The sequence below is a fragment of the Aspergillus aculeatinus genome (genome assembly GCF_003184765.1).
Source record: "Aspergillus aculeatinus CBS 121060 unplaced genomic scaffold BO66scaffold_9, whole genome shotgun sequence".
Taxonomy (NCBI): Eukaryota; Fungi; Ascomycota; class Eurotiomycetes; order Eurotiales; family Aspergillaceae; genus Aspergillus; species Aspergillus aculeatinus.
The window spans coordinates 284008-300469 of record NW_020291478.1 but is presented as its reverse complement, the minus strand read 5'-3'; the positions used below and the strand labels follow the sequence as shown (position 1 = coordinate 300469).

The 16462-nt window shown below is 53.2% G+C and overlaps 8 protein-coding genes across 8 annotated transcripts; 5 read left to right on the top strand and 3 right to left on the bottom strand.

Moving 5' to 3' along the window:
- Positions 1-379: 379 nt before the first annotated feature.
- On the top strand, positions 380-2024 carry BO66DRAFT_368264 (questin oxidase family protein). Its single transcript, XM_025645328.1, has 4 exons — positions 380-610; positions 668-1327; positions 1407-1808; positions 1886-2024. Exons 1-4 carry the CDS (start codon positions 457-459, stop codon positions 1975-1977), a joined length of 1308 nt encoding a protein of 435 aa, XP_025506752.1. The 5' UTR covers positions 380-456; the 3' UTR covers positions 1978-2024.
- Positions 2025-2781: 757 nt separating this feature from the next.
- Positions 2782-4711, top strand: BO66DRAFT_469155 (FAD-dependent oxidoreductase). Its single transcript, XM_025652704.1, has one exon. It carries the CDS (start codon positions 2889-2891, stop codon positions 4653-4655), a length of 1767 nt encoding a protein of 588 aa, XP_025506751.1. The 5' UTR covers positions 2782-2888; the 3' UTR covers positions 4656-4711.
- A 430-nt stretch (positions 4712-5141) lies between these two features.
- On the top strand, positions 5142-6119 carry BO66DRAFT_368259 (RTA1 domain-containing protein; the record flags this gene model as incomplete). Its single annotated transcript, XM_025645327.1, has 3 exons — positions 5142-5289; positions 5350-5598; positions 5653-6119. 3 exons carry the CDS (start codon positions 5142-5144, stop codon positions 6117-6119), a joined length of 864 nt encoding a protein of 287 aa, XP_025506750.1.
- A 581-nt stretch (positions 6120-6700) lies between these two features.
- Positions 6701-9042, top strand: BO66DRAFT_316286 (flavin-containing monooxygenase; the record flags this gene model as incomplete). The annotated part of the gene is made up of 9 exons (XM_025643502.1): positions 6701-7364; positions 7447-7571; positions 7630-7818; positions 7871-7967; positions 8040-8111; positions 8177-8215; positions 8281-8531; positions 8595-8823; positions 8900-9042. The coding sequence occupies 9 exons, from the start codon at positions 6701-6703 to the stop codon at positions 9040-9042; spliced, it is 1809 nt and encodes a 602-aa protein (XP_025506749.1).
- BO66DRAFT_426747 (putative gamma-tubulin complex component GCP5) lies at positions 8905-12144 on the bottom strand. Its single transcript, XM_025650302.1, has 2 exons — positions 11914-12144; positions 8905-11856 (listed from the first exon to the last, which is right to left on the bottom strand). Exons 1-2 carry the CDS (start codon positions 11983-11985, stop codon positions 9223-9225), a joined length of 2706 nt encoding a protein of 901 aa, XP_025506748.1. The 5' UTR covers positions 11986-12144; the 3' UTR covers positions 8905-9222.
- A 252-nt stretch (positions 12145-12396) lies between these two features.
- Positions 12397-13806, top strand: BO66DRAFT_316186 (glycosyltransferase family 15 protein; the record flags this gene model as incomplete). The annotated part of the gene is made up of 4 exons (XM_025643495.1): positions 12397-12559; positions 12642-12905; positions 12965-13583; positions 13650-13806. The coding sequence occupies 4 exons, from the start codon at positions 12397-12399 to the stop codon at positions 13804-13806; spliced, it is 1203 nt and encodes a 400-aa protein (XP_025506747.1).
- A 191-nt stretch (positions 13807-13997) lies between these two features.
- BO66DRAFT_250838 (uncharacterized protein) lies at positions 13998-14855 on the bottom strand. Its single transcript, XM_025642956.1, has one exon. The coding sequence runs from the start codon at positions 14621-14623 to the stop codon at positions 14171-14173; it is 453 nt and encodes a 150-aa protein (XP_025506746.1). The 5' UTR covers positions 14624-14855; the 3' UTR covers positions 13998-14170.
- On the bottom strand, positions 14725-15881 carry BO66DRAFT_250806 (cytochrome c oxidase subunit VI). The gene is made up of 4 exons (XM_025642955.1): positions 15554-15881; positions 15323-15368; positions 15058-15175; positions 14725-14945 (listed from the first exon to the last, which is right to left on the bottom strand). The coding sequence occupies exons 1-4, from the start codon at positions 15745-15747 to the stop codon at positions 14827-14829; spliced, it is 477 nt and encodes a 158-aa protein (XP_025506745.1). The 5' UTR covers positions 15748-15881; the 3' UTR covers positions 14725-14826.
- Positions 15882-16462: the final 581 nt, after the last annotated feature.

The following is a 16462-nucleotide window of genomic DNA, read 5'->3' as shown; positions in this document are numbered from 1 at the left end:
CGATGTTGCTGCAAGAGCAATTAAGCTTCCAGCAGAATGACTGACAGTTTCACATATTGAGGGGAATTTCTAAATATACTCGTTCCACGCATTAGGGTTGTCTTAGTGACCTTAGTCGGGGTTTGAATAAGAGATTATCTCCAGAGCCTCTTGGGGGCTGCTGAATGCCGAAATGCGAAATGCGAAATGCGAGAGATGTCGATCTCTAAGCCGAGATCATCTCAGACCGGGATGTTCTCGGCTTTCCTCTAAGCTGGAACTAACAGCTATGAAATGTATTGAACAGATAAGCAAACTGGCGTCATTTCGAATAGTGGCGCCATCAGTCTTGATCTGGAACGACAGTCAAATGATTTATAGCTTCCTGTATCCCATCCTCCTCCTGGTCCAAATCACAAAAGCATCAAAAAAGGCTGGTATCAAGCGGAAGTGGTCATTCCAAAACCAAGTCAGCAAATGGCTACCTCTACCAAGATTTACTTAACCCCGGAGAATCGTGGTGTTTTCAGCTCATCCGGACTGAGCTGGGCATCCGCCCGCAAAGTGAGCGAGGTGCTCCAGCATGATATGGAGAATCATCACATCTATCGCAATGATATTGAGTTTCACAGTAAGCACCCTAGGTTGCGGTGGTGACCATCAACTGATACTCACCTGGTCCCGCCAGATCATCTTGTGCACTTCATGCTCACGAGCTGGGCCCTGGGAGCCTCCCCCGAAACCATCGAGTTACAGTATAAACGCGAGGCGAAATGCCAACGACCAGCATTCCCCCGGGACGAGGCCAGCATCCAGTCGTTCGCCGACAAGAAGGAATTCATGAAGCACATGTACCACGAGGACCAATATTCAAACTACCTGGCCTTCTTCCAGCGCGTGATCGCGGAAAAGGGGGTCGCGGCGGTCGTCAACGAGTACCTCTTCGGCGGCGACGAGCTGGCGGAGTCGCTCCTGTCCCGGCTGTTCGCGGGCCTCGTCCACCCCATCATCCACCTAGGGTTTGGGATCGAGTTCCAGCAGCCGGCAATCGTCGCGCAGGCGCTGGCCCAGGCGTCGGTGCACCAGGATTACCTGGGCGGGGACTTTTACAAGCCCGCTGCAGCGGCGGCGGCGGGCGCCCCAACCCCAACCAAGACACTCATGGAGATCATGGACGAGATGCGCGCCAGCCAGACCCTCCGTGAAGCGGCCGTTCACGGTGACTCGGAGGTCTTCGCAGACGGTATCTTGAAGCGAGCCGGCGCCGAGGTCATCCGGGCGTGCTCTCAATGGACCGTCCCTGAGGACAAAATCCGCGAGAGATTGGTGGAGATGATCAACACCGCCAGTGAGTCTTTCTCTCTCTTTCTCCCTCTTGAGATCCTGGTTCCCTGGAAACATTCAACTCACCCCACCGAACACATCAGTCTACTGGACTGCGACCGCGCAGCATCCGCAGAAGCAGTTGAAGCTCGACTTCTTCTTCATCCACGCCGTGAACCTCGCCATTTTCTTTCAGGCGTTCACGGACCTCCCGTACCTGAGCCCTGCCAACAAAGCGCGCCTGCTGGAGATGAAAGGGCGCACGGATCTGCTGATCTGGGCCTCGCGCAAGATGCCGGAGCCGCAGCCCCGCGATGTGCTGGAGTATCCAATCCACATGGGCTGGCCCGAGATCTTCGCCCAGAGCTACCTTCACCCCTCCGATGACGGCCACCTGTCCAAGTTTGTCCGCACCGTGGCAGCCGCCGAGCAGCTGTGCCGCCCGCAGGAATCGACATGGGATCTCCCCGTCCGAGGAGACATGTGGCTGCAGATCGGCAATATGGGTACGTTTCGTCCTCGCCGTTCAGATCTATCAATTCGTATTTCCCTGAGATCGCTCAGCTGACCACGCTCCTTCTAGCGGTGGACTCCGTGGGCATCGTCTCCGAGGATATGTGGGTTCGTGGATCCGGGTTCGAGGAGTCCTGGCAGAAATTCAGGCCCCGGACATAATGCCCTAGGTGTTTACATGGTTTAATGGAAGGAAACTTGGATGGGGTTGTTGGGGTGGGGGATGGGGAATAGGGTTTGGGGATACTGCTGGGAGGGTGGCTGTGGTGGTGATGGTGGTGGTTTTGGGAGTGGGAGTGTTGTTTGGTTTGGGCATTGTGGTGATGATCCTGGGTACAATGTTATTTGTCTTGGTGAGAACCATTATCATTGCTACTGGATTCATCAACACCGTAAGTACTATTCTGGATGCACCAGGTAAGGATAAATAAGATCATTAAGATGCACTCACTGAATGGCGTCACGACTGATTGGTGAGACCGGTCACTGTGATGTCATCCCCCCTTCCAGCCATCAACCTATAGCAGCCTCCCCTTATCAATCTTTCCCAGCACAAACCACAATTGAGGAATAGGTATTGTTTCAAGCAGGCAAGTTAAGCCTTGGCCGAGTCGAGTAGCTTCTTCACTGGCTGGTATGGCCTCCGGCTCTCTGCGCTGGAGACCCATCAGAACTACCAGTCTAAACTCGTGATCGTCGGATGCAATCTGGGGAACGAAGATCAAGGAACTTAGAACTCGAGTGGTCCATCGGATCCAACCGTAGAACGATTAGATCCCCTCCGTCTGGGTTTGGCCAACCTGACCTTGTTCTGCGGAGATCTTCGCAGCCCACCTGCTCCCTCTATCGTATCCGGGTAATGTATCCCATCAATCAGCGACAAGAACGCAGTTCATTCGCACCTGTCATGTTTGTGTCATGCTTCTCGGCGCTCAAACAGCGTATCGAAGCTGGGTCTACCGTTAGGTCATCGTGATGCGATTCAGTATAACCCAAGCTTATATGCATTCCATGCCGACCACCCAGAAAAACGCCCAAGCAACAGACTCCTAATTCACTGCATTGCTCCGGCCATGCTCCAAGCTCTGAATTTCTACAGCGTCACATGCCATAGAGCAATCCGACACAGCGCCTTCAAACGTGTCAACTACCAGCTGCTCTTCTCCGTCTCTCGATACTCGACCAGTACCACCTCGCCCTCCCGCAAGCTGGCCACCATGGCGGAACACTCCCATCAATTTATGAACACCTCCGGCGAGACGGACCCGGTCTGGGTCCGCCACATGCCTTACTCCAAGTACCCACATTTCCCTGTCCTGGATGAGAATGTTGAAACCGATGTCTGCATTGTCGGGGCCGGCATCGCCGGTATCTCCATCGCGTACGAGCTGGTCAACCGCGGCAAGCGGGTTACCATGATCGAGGCCCGCAACGTCCTCTCCGGAGAGTCCGGCCGCACCAGCGGCCACCTGTCCAACGCGCTCGATGACGGGTATACCGAGATTCAGAAGAAGCACGGGTCCCAGGGCGCCCGAGCCGCGGCCGAGAGCCACACCTGGGCCATACAACGCGTCGGGGAGATCTCCAAGTCCCTGGGCATCGACTGCGAGTACCGCACGCTGCCGGCCTATGAGATCTCGCAGTACCCGCGCGGCGACTCCAAGCACGACCAGGAGATCGCGGAGCTGAAGGAGGAAGTCGATCTGGCCCAGAAGCTGGGCCTCCGGGCCTCGTACCACGAGGGACTCGCCGTAAAGGGCTGGGACGGCGCGATCGACCAGCGCGACGCAGCCGTCTTCGCCGACCAGGCCACCTTTCATCCGACCAAGTACTTCGTCGGGGTGCTGGAATGGCTGCGCCAGCAGCCCAATTTCCAGTGTTTCACCCATACCCGCATGATGTCCGTCGAGGAGAAGGATCTCGTCCAGGTGAAGACGTTCAACGGCTACACGATCACCGCCAACGACGTCGTCCAAGCCACGTGCGTCCCGCTGCAGAAGCTGAGTGTCATCGCCGAGATGGAGTACATGCGCACGTACTGCATTGCTATCCGTGTGCCGAAGGGGTCGATCGAGGACTGTCTGCTGTATGACGAGGCAGAGGCGTACAAGTACATCCGCTTCACGGAGTGCGATGCGAAAGATGACTATCTGGTGGTCGGGGGCTGCGATCACAAGGTCGGCCAGGAGGAGACGGGAGGCCGGTTTGAGGAGCTCGAGACCTGGGTGCGCGAGCGGTTCACCCAGGCCGGGTCGGTCGACTACCGGTGGAGCGGGCAGATTTTCGAGCCCGTCGACTATATGGCGTTCATCGGCCGGAACCAGGGCCAACACCATACCTATATTGTGACGGGTGATAGCGGGAACGGACTCACTCACGGTGTGCTAGCAGGCAAGCTAATCGCCGACGAGATCACCGGCACTGAAAACGCCTGGGCTCAGCTGTACAACCCCAACCGTCTCACGAGCATCGCAAAGTCGATGCCTAGCATGATAAAGCATGATCTGCAGATTAATGCCCAGTACAAGCGGTGGATGCAGTCCGACATCAAGGACATCGAGGATCTCGCGCCTTGTTCGGGAGGCGTGATGAAGGAGAACCCGGCCAAGCCGATCGCCGTGTACAAAGATGATCAGGGCAAGGCCCATAAGTACAGTGCCATTTGCCCTCACATGAAGGCCGTGTTGAGTTGGAACGACACGGAGAAGAGCTGGGATTGCCCGGTCCACGGCAGTCGGTTCAGCTGCGACGGAGTGTGTATTGAGGGACCGTCCAAGGCCAACCTGACGCCCATGGATGAGTTTGCGAAACGGGAGCAACGGGCTCAAGAGGCCATGTAAACGATATCAGAATTTTCTTTTCTCCTTTTCTTTTCCATCAATGAGATGTATGTAATGGTTTTAAGTCGAGTACCATGGGTTTGCATTAAAGATGTGCGTTGTCCCGGGATAGAATTAACCATGAACGGGTAAGGATACGAAAACGAAGTGCGACCGGGGATTAAGCTTAGATATTGTGGAACCCGCCGCCCCTTTCCTAATCAGGAGCACGCAACGAGATACGAAGCATCATTTTTTCCCCTTAGACACACTGCCACGAGGATCAGTTCCCCAGCCATCGCTAACGCTGCATTTGAGGCAAAATGAGGTCCACTACTGCCTTAATTATGGATCGAGTCCACAGCTGGGGATTTCTGGTACAGCGACAGCATTCAAGATAAAAGCAGAGCGCAATCCTCTGTCTTGTCTTCTTTCTCTCTTGCAATCTAGTCGCCATTGAATCTCTTCTGCCAATACTTCCTTTGTTAATCAACCGGCACAATGGCTATGGAATTCACGTTATATTATTACGCGCCATCCAGCGCAGCCGCGGGCATCTTCGTGGTCCTGTTTGGCCTCAGCACCCTTCTGCACTTCTACCAGCTGGTCCGGACTCGGTCATGGTTCATGATCCCTTTCTTCATTGGAGGCATCCGTACGTCAAACATGCCATCCTTTGTCCATGTCTACACAAGCTAACAGTGCGGATCGACAGTCGAGACCATCGGATACGTGGGCCGCCTGCTGTCCGCCCTTCAGAGCCCCGATTTCACCACAGGGCCCTACATCATCCAGAGCGCCCTGATCCTCATTGCGCCCGCCTTCCTCGCCGCGAGCATCTACATGACCCTCGGTCGGATCATCCGCATGGTCCACGCAGAGCAATACGCAGTCATCCGACTGGGCTGGATGACCAAGATCTTCGTGACGGGCGATGTGCTTTCCTTCTTGATGCAGGCTTCCGGTGCGTTTCCAGCCACAACCCAGATCGTGCGACAACTTACTGATCCATGAACAGGCGCCGGGCTGATGGTCAGCAACTCCAACGACCCCTCCACCGGAGAACACATCATTATCGGCGGTCTCTTCGTCCAGATCATCTTCTTCGGCTTCTTCATCATCACGGCTATTATCTTCGAGTCGCGCATGCGGAAGAACCCGACCGGCACGGCCATGGAACTGTCCGGTGTGTGGCGCCGGCACATGGTCGCCCTCTATGTCTCGAGTTTTTTAATCTTCGTTCGTTCCATCATCAGGGTGGTGGAGTACCTGGAAGGGTATGACGGGTATCTCATGAAACACGAGGCGTTCATCTATGTCTTCGACGCGCTCCTGATGTTCGGGGCCATGGTCGTGCTGCAGTACATCCATCCCAGCCAGATCAACTGCTTCCTCGGGATGGGGGACAAGTACTCGGAGAAGGCCTTTAAGACGCGCAAGTTCGTGCCGCTTGCGACGGAGACGGAGGTGTCGTCTGATGTTTGAGGGGGTTTGTTCCGCGACGAATGTTGTGGATGAGGTCTTTACGAAGCGATGATTGTTTCGCATGTTTGTCTGCCACCGATGCATATGTCTGTATATACTATTAGTTTGCGCTGCGTTTTTCAATCTCGTCTGCAACCAACTTGGTCAATCTCAACCTATCATTATCATCTAGTCGAGAATAACCTCATGTCAACTTTCCTATACTCAGCCGTGCGGCTCGCATCACCATCACCCTGGCATCGGTTTCCTGCTTCTCGGCATGCATGCAGTGCCGCAGTGATTGACGTGCTGCTATCCGCATTTAGGCTGAAATTACCGAATCGTCGCTCGTCATAATGCGAATCAACCAATCAACTCGTATCGGGCATTACCCTCCTTCTGCGACTGGCTGATAAGCCAATGAAGAAGTTTCTCTTGATTGCATCTGCAGCACTCCGCAGATGCGCGATACTACCAGTACCTAATGATGTGTGTGGTTTCGCACAAGCAAATGCCGTCATACCGGGATCGAAGAAGTACATATCCCCAAGCCAGTCCCCCTCCCTTCCTCCCCAAACTTCCCAACCTTAGCTACCAGCACAATGCCAGAAACTAACCCGCGGGACATCCTCCCGAATCTCCCCTGCGCCCTCCCAGCAACAGGCATCCCAGCAAACACAGACGTCCGCAAGACTGCGGGCCTATTCTCCGACCTCTTCCGCACCGACCTCACGCCCACCCTTTTCACTCAAGACGCAGTATGGCGAGACACCTTCGCGCTGACCGGCACCTTACGAACCTTCTACTCCGCGCCCACCATCTGCGACGTCTTCAAACGCCTGCGCACCTGCCGAGAAGCCCATGCCTTCCGTGTCGACATCGACGCCGCGAAGCACGTCCGCCTGGATGCCGAATGCGGCTGGATCGACGTGCCCTTCGTCTTTCGGACCAGATCGCGCCCAGCCACCAAATGCTCCGGGGTGGTGTCGCTGGTCCGGACCGCCGCGAAAGAGGAGTATCGGGTTTGGATGCTGTGCACGATGCTTGAAGGATTGCTCGGGTGGGGGGATGTGGATTCTCTGGGCCCGGGGGTGCAGAACATCTATGGGGACGAGAAGGTGGACGTTGATTGTGTCGTCGTCGGGGCGGGACACTCCGGGCTGGGCACGGCGGGCCGGTTGAAGGCTTTGGGGGTTTCGTGTATGGTGGTTGAGAGAAATGCACGGGTCGGGGATAATTGGCGCGTGAGGTATGATTCGTTGAGGTGTAGGTTTTCCCCAATAAGTATCCAGTGCTCTCTGAAGGGCTGGGGTATGGCGACGGAGCTGAACTCCAAGGCACCAACTAGTACACACCATTCGCAATTGGTCTCATCTCCCCTTTGAGCGTACCTTTCCCCCTGCGTGTGGGGAGTGGTTGTCCAAGGATCAGCTGGCGGATGGGCTGGAGTCTTGGTCGCGGCGGTTTGGGATTGTTCGTCGCCCCCGCCGCTTCTGAGATGAGTATAGGGGAAGCTACTGATGGGATATAGAACGTCTGGACGGCCACCGAGCTGGAATCCGGAAGCTGGGATGAGATGAAGAGGAAGTGGACGCTGAGACTTCGACAGCGTGGAGGTGATCAGCGGCCGAGTCGTCGTCTGTCGGTCACTTGCTCTCATGTCGTGCTTGCCACGGGCGGACCCGCGTTGACACCTCGCCAGCCTCGATTGTCGGGCGAGGTTTGTCTGCTTGTTCTCGTCATCTTATCTCCTTGCTGATGAAAGTTGATAGGATATGTTCAAAGGTGAGGTCCTGCACTCGTCGGAATACAAAAATGGAAAGAAATGGAAAGGTAAACGGGGCGTGGTGATCGGCTCGGCCAATACAGGTAAGCCACAGTGCTTAACTTCAACATGTCTCTTGAGACTTCCCCTTGCCGTTGAATGCGAATGAAACCTAGGCCATGATATTGCGAAGGATATGGTCGCATCTGGGGCTTCGTGTGTCACTATGGTGCAGCGTAGTACAACTTGTAAGTTGCTCTACACTTTCTTTACCGATAACATGAGCCTTTTGCTCATGAGCTGATAACACCAGACGTTCTGCCTCGTGAATACCTGCAGCGAGCATGGGAAGGTAGGCTGCGTCCGCTGCCGTCTTTATAAGTTTTGTGCGAGAGTCTTGCTCTGATGGCACGCCAGGCATGTTCAACGATGTGACGCCTACGGAAGTCTCCGACCGCGAGATGAACCTCGTCCCAACTGCTGTGGCGCGTCTTATGACCATGGCAGACGTGCATCCCCAGGCGGCCGCCGAGCCAGAGCGGTTCCAGGCTCTCCTCCGCGCTGGGTTCCGAGTGGAAGTATTTGGAGATCTGATCTATCAGTTGAACCAGCGTCTTGGTGGACATTCAATGGATACAGGGTCTTCGGCAATGATCGCCAGGGGCGAGGTGGGGATCATATGAAAGCTAGAAATACAAGCGAGTCAAGTGCGCTGACTGGTTTTCGAATAGATCAAGATCAAATCCGATAGTCCATTAGCGTCATACACAGAAGAGGGCCTCCTTTTTAGTGACGGGAGCGTCCTTCCGGCGGATGTTGTGATCTTCGCGACGGGGTTCACAGGGAACCTCCGTGACTCGGTCCGCACGTTCTTCGGCGAAGACATCTTCTATCGCGTGGAGGACTACTGGAGTATTGATCCGGAGGGTGAGTTGAAGGGTGTTTATGTCCCAACTGGCCGTAAGTGTAATCTGTTCTGCTTCTTTGCATAATACGTTATGAGGAGTATTGAGAGTTGACGTGAAATTCATGCCAGATCCTGGTCTATGGTATATGGGAGGAGGAATGGGCCAAGCTAGGTTCTATTCGAGATTTGTGGCCTTGCAGATCCGTGCCAGCCTCGATGGGACTCCACTGCCTGTGTACCAAGGAATACACCTAAAGGAGAACTCGGCATAGTCTGCGAAATTGAATCTCTCATGATCCACTGCGAGACCCCTAGGATAGATCCTAATTGCAGCCGCTCGAGAAGATAGACTGAATGATGTCCCGGCTGCCCTAGCATTGTCAGAAGTAGAAATGTTCTACTTGCACTCAAATCGGACTTGAATCTCATGTGAACTGCCATCATCGTGCCTTTCAAAAGGCTGGCAGCGGTCCTGAGATCACGACCTGTCCCGCCTTCCTCCATTCAAGTTTCTCAGCCAGCATATCCCAGCTCAGTGGACCGTCAAAACGTCCTATACCTTTCAGACAAGCCGCCACAGACGCAACTAACTGGTCGAACTGGTCTTTGATCTCTTTGATTTGTTGTAAATAGTTCGACTCATGGAAGGAGTCAGCGGATTCATTATCATTGGTATCGAAGTCGTCGTCACCCTCGTCGCTAAAGTCATCATCGACGTCATGACTATGTATGCGGGTCTTGCGGTCCACAGCTGGATGATTGCGACTGTCTGCATTTCTCAAAGTCCTCCGGAATTGAGACTGGTCGCTTCCGTAGCGCGTAGCCTGAACCTCCGAAAAACGGACACAAAGGTCGAGAATAGCGACAATGGCTTGGTGAATCATTTCAAGATTGTCCGATAGCAAGCATTGTTCCTTAAGAGACATCATAAATTTATAGTGGGCCTCAACCATACCATCAATGTCACTGGCGGCAGATAAGTCCTTGCGTAGCGAGGCGGTCGCTGCTGAAATGACGAAGTCTGTCATGTGACTGTAGACGGCGTTGAGAAACCAGAGCATGTTGTGTCGCAGCGCATAGCTTAGCGTATTGTTCCTCGTATCTTGTATCTTGTCATGGATATTGCTATGCTGTAAGCGCTGTTTCACAAGTGCATGCTTCGCTCTGCGAATTTGCATCAGAAATCTGGAAATTCGCTGGTAATCATAGATCGCGGATTTCGGGATTATGTTTGCAACAGGCCACGGTAGAATATAATCAAATGAAATTGCATTAAGCATGTTCATCGATCGGCTGCTGCTCTTCTCGCCGTTTGGTCCATCCGTCGAGGATCGTACAATGAGTCGTGACGGGTCAATAAAGGGCATCGAACCAAGAATACTCTGTGCCAGTTCTGTAAGGAGATATCGGTCGCTCCATGCCGCTTTCCCTCTATCGATCAGGTCGAATATTTTACTGTCGATTATGCCAGACATGCTCATGTCTCGGCAGAAGTAGATGTACTCCAGAGCCTGAAGCGATTCCCACAATCCACACTGTTTGTCAAACTTGCGTCTCAGTAACGCGGATGTAGCATTGTAGTTTTCCTCCACCATCCTCTGGAGGGCAGACTCGAGCAAAATAGAAAAAGGAAGGTAAGATGAAGGGGATTCTGGAGGGCACACGTCTTCTATCGTCACGGATGTTTTTCTGCGGTCCTCATCACCCGGACTCATGTTCAAGTGCCGCAAGAATACCATGCTCTTGCCGGCAATGAGAACTTTCTGCATGATGGGTTGGATGAATTGGGGCACAGAGGAGATGTTCGAAAGCGCATCGAGGGTATACCAGTCATGCCAGAGCGTTCGCAGGTCACCATTCTTCTGCTGGTGGTGAACGAAAAACCCGTGATTGGCTGCCTCTTCTAGTTTGCCGGTTTCTAGCCAGAGACGAATAGGTCGGGCATATGTTTCCAGACATGAAAAGAACAGATCAGCAAGGACCGCGAACCCATCATCGTCACCTGTCGCTTGAGTCAAGCATACTACATCGTACAGACGATTGAGACATTGAACGGAAGCATTCACTGACGTTGTCTCAAGCTTCGAGACTAGGTCTGACAGTATCAGGAGAAGCCTAGTCTCACGACACACATCTTCCGAGAGCTGCAGCAGACTAACAGAGGCGGTTGACGTTGGAGAAAGGTATTGGTGTTGTGCTTTTGAAAGAAACATGTCATAATTACTCAGACAGCCTTCCAGCCCCCGCTGGAAGGTTTGCATAGAAGGAATAGTTTGTGGCATCCTGACGAACAGTCTGAGAATGTCGACTTGAGTTCCGACTGAACTCAGGGATCGTAGAACCGAGGAGAAAGTTTCTCTCGACAAATGCGCAATATTGTAGTTCTGATCTACTTCGACATTGCCATTAAATCGTCGAAACATAGACGTAGGCAGGCCTTGTAGCATGAAGATTGTCTCCCGAATAACCTCAAGTTCCGTCAAGGCGCAAGAAGATACTACTTCGTGATCCCCATCGAACTGGCTATTTCTTGTCCAGAATTGTGCCTGCTTTATCGACTTTACCAGTTCTTCGTCATCACCAGATGTCAATGCAGCATCTGGAATCACATAATCTTCTTCTGGAGCTATAGAAATCCGGGGTGGCCGCGAACGGTGGGTGTCAGTTGACAGGGAAACAGATGCGATCTCCTCATCGGAAGAATCGGCTCCGTAGTCTACAGCTTCCCAGATATCCTCTTCGCAAAATGCTGACCCGGCTGCATCGAAGTCAGACCAAGTGAGCGGTGCGGCCTCCTCTTGGAGTTTCGGCTTTGGGATTCGATCCAGTCGTGAATACTGAGCCGGACGATCTGCAAGTTCCAGCAGCAGAGAAAGAAATTCCGGGGCCCAGGAGCTACGGTGCTCATTGAGCTCTAGCAACCTGGAGCGAAGTGCATCTGCAAGCTCGTCTTTGTTGAGGACTTGGAATTTCTCCTGCAGTCCATCCAGGTGGTTGGCAACCGCAAACTGATCTGTACGGCCATGAGCACCAGCTTTGACTGTGTCCTCGGCACGACGCTTGAGGGCAGCAAAGCGTGGTATGTCCTAAACAAGACATGTTAGCACCCACCCTTGAAGTAAAAGTGGGCTTGAACCAAATGCCTTTGCGTCAGCCTTTGCGACGGCCTCAATTAGCTTTTCTAATAGAGCGCTCACGTTGGCCGTAGCAGCCATGGCGGGCACAACATAGGTGAGGCAGTCTGAGCACCTTATCTCTGGATATCAGCACAGCCACTAAGGAAAAGACGAAAAGGAGCGCTCTCCATCGTCCTGTGGTTTCATCAAGGCCGTTGAGTTGGTTACGCGGCGCTGATGAAGTGGTGCAGGTCGGCGACCGAGCGGCAGAGATGATTGATCAGGATAGATCCACGCTAGTCCTGTTAGGGAATAGCGGCTGGGTGTTTCGGAAACTGGAACGAGACCGTCTGGAAGAGAGAGAGAGAGAGGGAGAGAGAGAGTCTCGCGGCGGGAGGCGGCGATAAGTTGATTAAGTAGCGACAAGTCTCCCCTGCGGCCTCAATTCTCCCCTGTTGCTCACTTTCCCCCTCCACTACACCTTTCGTGGGGATTTTGCAGACCGGCACAATGGCTGTCGCAAGACCCATCCGGATGCTGGCTGCATCATGTATCATCCTCGTCCTCTTCCTCATCTTTCAAATGAACAAAACACCCGCCTTGATCAGTAAGGGGTCGTCGTCATCATCATCAACACCATATGAGGGCATCACCTCCGATCCTCTCAAAGATCGTACGTCTATGCAGCTCCAATGACTTCACTCCTCTGGACTTATCCATCTCTTACTAACATACTCTTTTTCCTTCTTCAACAGCAACTGGCGAGCCCGAGGGTAAATTGTGGCGTGTGACCGACGGCGACTATAGTCCCGGCAACTCGAAATCTCCCCGTACCAACGCGGCCCTCATCTCTCTTGTCCGAAATGAAGAACTCCACGAATTGATCCCGACCATTCGCGATCTTGAGCGCACCTGGAATAGCAAATTCAATTATCCCTGGATCTTCTTCAATGACCAGCCCTTCACGGAAGAATTTAAGAAGCTGACGCAGGCGGAAACGAAGGCAAAATGCTACTACGGTATGTCCAGCTGATCGACCTAGGCAATTATACCACAAGTTTCTGACGTATACATAAAGAGCAAGTGCCGAAGGAACACTGGGAGGTCCCTGAGTGGATCGATATGGACCTATTCCGCGAGTCCGCCGAATTGTTGAAGGAGAAGGGTATCCAGTACAGTGACAAGATCTCGTATCACCAGATGTGCCGCTGGAACAGCGGCTTGTTCTACCAACACCCCGCCCTCCAGAAGTACCGGTACTACTGGCGTGTGGAACCCAAGGTCAAGTTCTTCTGCGATGTTGACTACGATGTCTTCCGCTACATGGAGGATCGGAACCTCACCTACGGCTTCACGATCAACCTTTTCGATGCTCCCGAGAGTATTCCCTCACTCTGGCCCGAGACCAAGAAGTTCCTCGCTGCGAACCCGACTTACCTGAACAAGAACAATATGATGAACTGGCTCACCGATGATCAACTCCGACCCGAGCACACGGAGGCTGCCAATGGATACTCGACCTGCCACTTCTGGTCCAACTTCGAAATTGGCGATATGGAGTTCTTCAGAGGCGAGCAGTACTCTGCCTATTTTGAGCACCTGGACCGGGCGGGCGGCTTCTACTACGAGCGCTGGGGTGATGCTCCGGTGCATTCTATCGGCCTGGGTCTCTTCGCCGATAAGAATAAGGTTCATTGGTGAGTCGATGTCCTCGCATTGTGCCCACAGCATCCGTGATCTATCCTCTAACTCACTTTTCTTAGGTTCCGAGACATCGGTTACAACCACATCCCCTATTACAACTGCCCCACCTCCCCCAAGTGTTCCGGCTGCACTCCGGCCAAGTTCTACGCCGGTGAGCCCTGGCTGGCCAAGGAAGATTGCCGACCCAGCTATTTCAAGCATGTCGGAACCCACTAAAAGATACGGCGCGACATGATATGACTTCGTTTACACTTAATTATCTGGTGCAGACGGAAGGTGCTCCTCTATCTCTCAATATGCGAACGTCGCGCATGAGGTGCAATGAGATAAGAGACAGGCATCTCTGATCTTGCCACATATAACACTTCGTTTACGCACTCAATCAAGGGTGTCTGTTCTCTGCACCAGGTATTCTATGCCTTTCGAGCATTGCGGTCAATTATATGTACAGGATTTTAGTGCGCACGGCTGCCACAGCTTACATGTTCTACCACCATTACATACCCAGTCTTGTTGACGAAGAAATTGCTTAAAATTCATCCTGAACTTTGGGGGGCGTTATCCAGGGATTTGTTTCTCTTCAATCCTGCTTCTCGGGTTTGGTTGTTTCCGGTGTGTCATGCTTATCTCTAGGCATGTCCGGACTGGCATTTACTGTCCCTATAACATTATTTCTCAATGTGTCATGCCATTGATGATGCTCTGGAAGCGGAAGCCCTCCAACTGTATGGCCTTCCTGGTCGCTACGCTTGTGCCCTCTGGTAGAAGTCGACCATGAAATCAATGGCTCAATGGCTTGCAGACTTACCGGGTCCCTATCCACGAAGGCCGCCCCCAATCGCATTGTATAGATCAATAACAGTAGAACAAGAACATCATCTTCGATTTTCCACACTTTAACCCCCTCAATAATACAGAGTAACAAGCATATGCTCACATGATTTAAAAGCAGCACTGGTATAGAAAAAGCACGCGTGTACTCTCCAATCCACCCCCTTTCCCCACGACAGCCAGGAAGCCGGAACGCGGCCATGTGAGGTCCGTTTTCTTTCCTTCTTTTATAGAGAAGATACACACACACACACACCACCGGGACATTTCAGCAACTTCATTCCAACTGCACTTCTAGAGTATGTATACAGCGTTCCTTATCTTTAACTGACTGACAACATAAAAAAGATAAAACGACGAGACGAGACGGGTGAACTCCGGACACAGAGGGTTTAGGTTCTGCGTCTACTGCTCCTCGGGGTAGAGCTCCTCACGGAGAGGAACACCCAGCTCCAGGCGGAGCGACTCAAGAGCCTCGAGGTATTGCTTGTACTGTTCCTTGGTCTCGGCCTTGGCCTTGATGCCTATTTTTGACGGCCAAACAGAAGGGATTAGTGTCTTTTCGAGGGATTTGCGGACGGTAGATATGAGATCAAGTGGGAGAAAAGTGGAGGACAGGAGAGGAGGTTATCGCACCCTCGAAGACACGGACGGCAGTGGGGAAGTCGTTGACACGACGGGCAGCCTTGAGAGCGGCGGTGAGGACCTCAACGGAGGGGACGAGATCGTAGGCGAAGCAGTTGTTCAGGTTGCGCTGCGTTTGAAAGAATCGATGTTGTTAGTCCGGGCTGATATAGGTTCGAGCGAGAAGCGCCCAGCAATCCGCCCAATGGCAGCTGGGCTGATTATCAAGGCTGGGGATGCGAGTGGATGACGCGAGCAGGGGAGGGCATCGGCTTACCTGGAGCTCGAAGACATCCTGGACACCGTCGAATTCCTTCTCGAATCTATCGACAGGCTGGGTTAGAGGTGAGGTCGTTGACGGGTTTGAAGTAGAGAGCGAGGTAATGCCCATAATCAAGGCATCAGAAGGGGCCGCCGGGCTTCTCGGGTTCGGCTGCACGTTGCGACCGAGTAAGGACCAACGGGCTTGCATCTGTCTCCAATGGCTCGGCAAGTTATGATTGCATACCTGTCAGAGAACTCCTCGAAGGTCTCGTCCTCGTGGTGGCCAGAGTAGCGCTGAGCGGAGGTGCTGAAGCTGGGGCGGCTGATAGCCTGAGCGATGGGGAACTGCACGCGGGCCCGGGGCAATTGAGCGGCTCTGATGAAGCCGGAGGGACGGACGGCGCGAGTTGCGACACGGAAGACGGAGATTGGCGACATGGTGAGAGGAAGGTGGTGGTGGAGGTGGGCGAATTGGGGGTGGGTGAGGGGAGAGCAAGACGGGCGAGGTGTTGACGAAGTCGAAGTCAGAGGTTAAGCCGGGCTGCACTAGGATTTTGCGGGTGGTGTGAGGTTGTTGGTGCCTCAGGCATTCAGAGCATTCGCCCTGCAGTGGTCGTCCGTCATTGATAATCGCCGGCTTTTCCTTTGCGGCTCCCGCTCAACCCGAAGGTGGCGGATGCCTCAGGCCACTACTACGGGTATGCTGTCACTTGCCCAGAGCCCGAGGTCTGCTTTCTATCTGCCAGCTGTGATTGGAGCATAGGCGGTAAATTACGCAGCTTATAGCTCTCAATTGGCTCATATAATTTGGCCCAGGTCCCGTGGGCGGCATCGAGATCCGCACCCTTGCCCCGGAGATTACCAGTACCACCTCAGGCAGAGATTGTGCAAGCCTGATCTGAGACTGGCAACAACCGGTGGTGACTATGGCTGCGGCCAGTCCAGTCCAGTCCAGTTTCCACGTCCTTTCCATGGAATCCCCAGCCTGCCTCCGCTGGAAGACTGACAATTATGATAGACAGTCGGTCATCTCAATTTCCAGTCCAGCTCTCAGTCAGTTATTGGTTCTCCGAATCCTCGTCCTTCAAAACGGTTTCTTTCTAACATCTATCCACCGGGATGTTTCTAACTGACTTCTCAAAAAATAACCTGT